Source organism: Cinclus cinclus, chromosome 1 (genome assembly GCF_963662255.1).
Source record: "Cinclus cinclus chromosome 1, bCinCin1.1, whole genome shotgun sequence".
Taxonomy (NCBI): domain Eukaryota; kingdom Metazoa; phylum Chordata; class Aves; order Passeriformes; family Cinclidae; genus Cinclus; species Cinclus cinclus.
The window spans coordinates 76,851,342-76,857,341 of NC_085046.1; the positions used below are offsets into that span (position 1 = coordinate 76,851,342).

General features: G+C 36.4%; 1 protein-coding gene across 4 annotated transcripts in view; it reads left to right on the forward strand.

Annotated features, from left to right (window-relative positions):
• CDH18 (cadherin 18) overlaps positions 1 to 3,862 on the forward strand; it is a 156,218-nt gene extending 152,356 nt beyond the window's left edge. For 3 of the 4 annotated variants that reach the window (XM_062499513.1, XM_062499608.1, XM_062499650.1), the window contains 2 exons: positions 1,913 to 2,164; positions 3,372 to 3,862. In XM_062499513.1, the coding sequence (XP_062355497.1) occupies positions 1,913 to 2,164; positions 3,372 to 3,862 (743 nt within the window). Of the gene's footprint in view, positions 1 to 1,912; positions 2,165 to 3,359 lie in introns of all 4 variants that reach the window. The other variant, XM_062499428.1, reaches the window with a different exon arrangement.
• Positions 3,863 to 6,000: the final 2,138 nt, after the last annotated feature.

The window sequence follows — 6,000 nt, forward strand, 5'->3', positions numbered from 1 at the left end:
CTCCTAGAAGTAAACTTGTAGAAGCAGGACTCCAAGACTTACAGCAAATAAACAAGTAAATAAATAAATAAATAAATAATCTAATATTGTGCCCTCTCCAAGTGAAAAGAACAGCACTTAATGAATTTATAACAAACTCACCATGCTGGATATTCAATATTTCCAAAATGAAGGGGAGTATGGAGAGGTATGGAGGGATGCTGTGGGTGTTGCTTATGTGAGGAGGTAAAGCTAAAGGACTTCAGTGCTCAGTTCTTGGCTTCACAGCAATGGTATCATTTCTCAGCTCATATATGCATTTCTTGTGTGAAACCTGCTACCAAATATATTATCTTGTGATATGCTGATGTGGGATGTTATTACAAGTTTTTCTAAATATCACTCAGATGGTATGCAAAATAAAATGTTGACAAAAGTGGGTTAAAATGAATGTTTTAAAAATTTGCACAGAGCTTGATAGAGAGTATAGCAAGAAGAATAATCATCTGAAACAGATCTTCTATCCAGTTTAAACAAAAGTCTTTCACTCAAATGTGCGTGCATCAGTCCAATGGGCAAATACATGCCACGCTGGCTATGTTGTTACACTAGATTTTCACAAAGTGACATGGATTTCATTTTTCCATAGGTCATGATAAAGCCATTTAATACAGTAGCTACAGTGGTAAGGAAAAATAAGAAAATTTCTTGTTTGTTTGTAATAGGAAGAGAAACCTTGCAGATGTATTTAGTACTTATCACCCTTCTGTTGTTTGCTAAAAAAGTCCAATTTCATAACCCTACAGTTTGGAGACTGTGACAAGCAATACAAGAAGAAAGCTCTTTTCTTCTAATGTCTCTTTCAATTTATCAGTTCCCATCTCTCTCTCTCCATAACTGCTTTTGTTTCAAATTCTCACTGTCTCCAATTTTTTTTGTTTTGTTTTGGGGGGTTTTTTTGTTTGTTTGTTTTTTGTTTTATCTTGGACTTTTATTCAGAGGATAGTAGTTTCATAGTGGTGACAACAAACTGAAAATAAATTTTGCACATATGAATATTAGCTATAGCTATACATTGTTGTGGCATTTCTTCCCCTGCATTCTCTTTATGCCTCTTAATTTCTTGGTCTAAAAGGGATATGTGTGGCAACTTCTTACCCTCCTTAGTGCCTACAAATGCTCTTGCAATGAGTGTGTAATAAGCAGTAGATTTTTCTTGTCTGTCTATGCCAGATGGACCCATAGGTAATGGAAGGGTGACACAGTCTTATGTAACTATGTCCCCTTTCCTGTTTATCTTTAAACTCTACTAGTTTAGAACATGTAATATCCACTCTTTTTCCTTTCCTTTGCCTTCCCTCTTCCTCCAGACCTCTCCAAAACACATCTTTGGTCGCTATCCTTTCCGATGTTTTCTGAAGACTCACTTAAACTTTAAAACTTTTTTCATACACTAAAACATCAAAGTCTTATTTTAGCTTTTACTAAAGCAATTTTAATATTCTTCTGAGAGTCAAGAGGATTTTGTGCTGTGTAAAAATTTCACAGTAGATATCCTCATAATTCCAGGTATCCCAATTGACAAGAGTCCATCTGCTACCAGCAGCATAACAAGGGATGAAAACACTCGTAAATTGTGACAAACAAAATGTTTTTCAAAATTCACTTAGACTCCAATAAAAACACAAGAGTTTGTAAATGCTCTTGTTTATATAATGTTAGTTACTTTCCATCTCCTCCCCTTTTTCCTCTGTTGGCCAGAAAGGCTTCCTGACAAATTTTAATTCTAGATTGTGCATTTTCACAGATTAGGACTGGCTAGTTTTAAGATTCCACATGCTTCCATTTGATGAGAAACCAACAGTAGATCACTTTTTTTTTTATTATTTACTTTTTACTTCACTGAAATGTTATTCTGGTTTTGATATTGTAGATAATACAGCCAGTATTCTGACAAGACGAAGGAGATACAGCCGAACCACTCAAGATATCTATTACCTCCCAGTTTTGATTTCTGATGGTGGTGTGCCCCCTCTCAGCAGCAGCAGCACGCTCACCATCCGGGTGTGTGCCTGTGAGAGAGATGGAAGAGTGAGAACTTGCCACACTGAAGCTTTCCTCTCCTCGGCTGGCTTGAGCACAGGAGCTTTAATCGCGATCCTGCTCTGCATTGTCATTCTTCTTGGTAAGCTGTTTGCAGTACTAAGTAATGCCATCCCTCCAGTGCCTCTTGGAATCTGACAGGGCACAAGGTTTCAATGTGGTATGCTTTTGAACCAGTGCTTTCCTGGTAGTAGGAGGCAATTAGAAACACATAGCTGTGATTAGAGGGGAAAGGTTTAGCTAAAGTTAATAGGGAAAAATGTCTTTAAAGTACATTTGTGTATATCTGGAATCCAGTAGAATTGTTTTTTTCAGCGGTTATCAAGTAATAGCACCGCAGATATTTTTTTCTGTAATTTGGAAAGATTTCGAAAAGAGACTGACTATAATTCCATGTCTTGAACAGTGTGAAAAATTACAGAAAAAAAGAGGGGCAAAGCTTTTTGAAATTCATTATGCTGTAAGAAGTATCATTAGCACTATAAAAAAGCCATTTCTTAATTAACTTTGTGGAATAAACTGATACCAATGCACAACATAATCCACAGGGGACAAGGCACATAGGAGACTATAAGCAGACTCATAAGATTAGCGCCACTGCAAATGCATTTCCTCTTCACTCTTTTTAGGTTTTTTATTTTCCCAGGCCAATTCCAGTATTTCCCATTAGTTAATACAGTGGTTGTTTTTGATTTTTGCTTTTTTCCTGTCAGAGACACAACTTGCTGCATACATGACTCTGTACTACTCATGTGACTTTCTGTATCCTTACAGAGATGGCAAGAAATAATAGTAATTGCAGTTTAAGCAAGAGGATAGTTTGAGGACTTTTTTTCTAGACTACATTTTCTAAGACCTACTTTCCTTATAGCTTACTTCAGTATTTTCTTGTCAGAAGCCTGTTTTAAAACATATAGTTGTACATTTATCTTGTAATTTTATTACACAAAATTGAATATTCATAAGAAAAAAGCTAAACCTTTTACATATTAATTCAATTTATATGCTAAACATTGGTTTTAATGAAGCACTAAAAGCCCTGGATTATTCTTCTGAAAAATGCCAACTTTTGTTACTCATTTTTCATTTACCTGAAAGAATGTTGTCTTCATTTATCTCCTTTATGAGATCCCAAATAAACTAAGTAACAGATGATCCCAAATACCAGTACTGAAAATACTGGCCTGAAAATATTACCGCCTGTATTTTTGACTTAGTGTCTGCTATTTCTGAAACATATTCAGATGAAAACTTTAAACCTACTCTAATATCTGCAGTTTTCTCTTTAGCAATTGTGGTCCTTTTCATCACCCTAAGACGTAGCAAGAAGGAGCCTTTGATTATTTCAGAAGAAGATGTCCGGGAAAATGTTGTGACATATGATGATGAAGGTGGTGGAGAGGAAGACACAGAAGCATTTGACATCACAGCACTGCGGAATCCATCTGCTGCTGAAGAGCTAAAATACCGGAGGGACGTTCGTCCTGAAGTAGAGCCTCTGTCCAGGCATCATCCCTCCTCAAGCCTTGACAGCATAGATGTCCAGGAGTTCATTAAACAAAGACTGGCAGAGGCTGATCTAGACCCCAGTGTGCCCCCGTATGACTCCCTGCAGACATATGCCTATGAGGGTCATAGATCAGAAGCTGGGTCTATCAGCTCTTTGGATTCAGCAACGACACACTCTGACCAGGATTATAACTACCTTGGAGACTGGGGACCTGAGTTTAAGAAATTAGCTGAACTCTATGGGGAAATAGAACCAGAAAGAACAACTTAGTTGTAATTCCCAGAACAGAGAAGTTCCTAAACAACTGGACAGATAATGGCAGCAATGGTAACAAAAAAAGTGAATACAGTACTTGGAACTAAATTGTATGCAGTTACTGTAGAACAAGTGCCCTTTTCATATTTGAAACTGGGTTCTCCAATTGGAAGAAAGTCAAATTTTGGAAAATACAGAAAAAAGAATCTATTGTCCCTTGTGTATTTTTTTTAATTGCTTATTAAAATCTCTGGTACCTTATCTGAAACAATACCTGAAGTAAAGCCAAGAAATGACATTTTTATTGCAATATGCGTAACAGCTCCAAGCTGCAGTAAGTTTATGGTCATGGTTTATGGAAGAGAGCTAACAGAGGATCAAATCTCTTGCAGGTGGTTGTGATGCATTTCTAGCTGTGCTCTAGGCCTTGTGATCCCGAAGTGAGGTAGACAATGAGGTTTACTATCTGTGAGAAGTGCTACCAGTCTGTTTCCTTTACAGAGGTGATAAGCCACACCTGTCCTTTTAAATAAATGGTCCTTTGACGATTTAATCTTATTGACTTAGCAGGTTGCATTGAGAAGCTGTCATTTCATTATGTCCTTCATAATCTTGTCATCCATAACCAGCTAACAGATGGAGGGCATCATTATCTGTAGCTCAAACACGGCTATAGCCCATATCCCCAGATCTGCTCTGTTACTGCGTGCTAGAGGATCTGTTGTTTCCAGTGTTGTGCTTTTTCTTTTTGTCTTTTCATGGAAACATCATTCATCTAAATGGAATAGGCCCAAAGTACTCTTTATGCAATGAAGCAGATGAAGCATAGACTTTTTCAATAAAAGCAACAATGGCAGCACCATTAAACAATGCAGTTTTTTTGGTTCATTGTGCTTTGCTTTACTTATGTCAAGAGTTGAAGCTTTTCAAATCTTTTGCTGGTCTAAGTCCAGAAGCTACAAAAGTCTGTTTAAAACCCAGACTTCTTAATCATAATGTTTTTCTGTTTCTGTATGTGACTGAAAGCAAAATAGAGCTGACAAGACATTGGGATAATGAAAATTGAAGCAAGGAGAATAAGATGATGGTGCTTCTTTTCTTTTAAGTTCTATATACTGATATTTATTTCTCTTAGAGTAATTGCCACCTCAGCAGAACAAGATGTTTTTTCCCTATTTCAAGCATCATGGAAACAGGAGCATTTTAAGTCAGTGAAGGAAATATGCTATTACTGTGGTTCCTATGGATTAGTAAATTGATTTCTTACATTAGTAACTTTATAGCATTGCAGAAATTATAGTTTTCCTTAACACAGAAGGCTGCTTAACACCTAATCCATATTTTTTTTTTCTTTTTTTAGCACTGCAGCAGCAGAACTGCTAAACAGATCTGCTTAACATAGCAGCCTGCTTAGCACATCATCTACCAGATTCTGATTTTTTGTTTCCTTTGTTTGGAATTGTTTCACCTTTTCTTTGACTTTCTGGTGATAATACTGTGAGAGGACCAGGAACTCATAATATCCCATGAGAGATGATGACCTATAATACGATCACTATGAACAGTCTTCTGCTTCTAATTCTAGCTCCACTTGAGGAAAATGGACTTCTTCCAGTATGCATTTGATTGGAAAACTGTCCAGACTAGAAGCTGTGTACTTTTTTCTTACTCTCTGGTCCGGTGTGCAGAGTGATACAGATTTGTATTCTGTACTAGGTTCCTCCCTCTGCGTTTTAGGTGTCACTAACATTCAGCTTAGTAAAGAAGTGTGTATATTTATTGCTGATCTGATGTGAGCCACACAGGTGAACTAGATAAATAAGCCTTCTTTTCTTTACTCTGTGGCTGGATAGGTCCTAGACATGACTGAAATTTCTGTTCTGTTTACTTTGAATACTTTGAATTTAATGTTTTTATGTTTTTTGTTTGTTTGTTTGTTTGTTTTTGGTTTTGTTTTTTTCTGAGATATAATTGACTGCTTTTGGTTTAAAAAGCCTTCTGGAAAAGATAGGAAGTAGCTTTGTAAGCAACTTCTACAGTCTAAAAATTATTAGTTGCACTGTAGTTCCAGAATTGGGATTTTTTTATTTTGTTTTTTTTTGGTAGACTATTTTGTTTAAAATTTGTAAAGTTTCTTCTCGCTTTCAGAATCT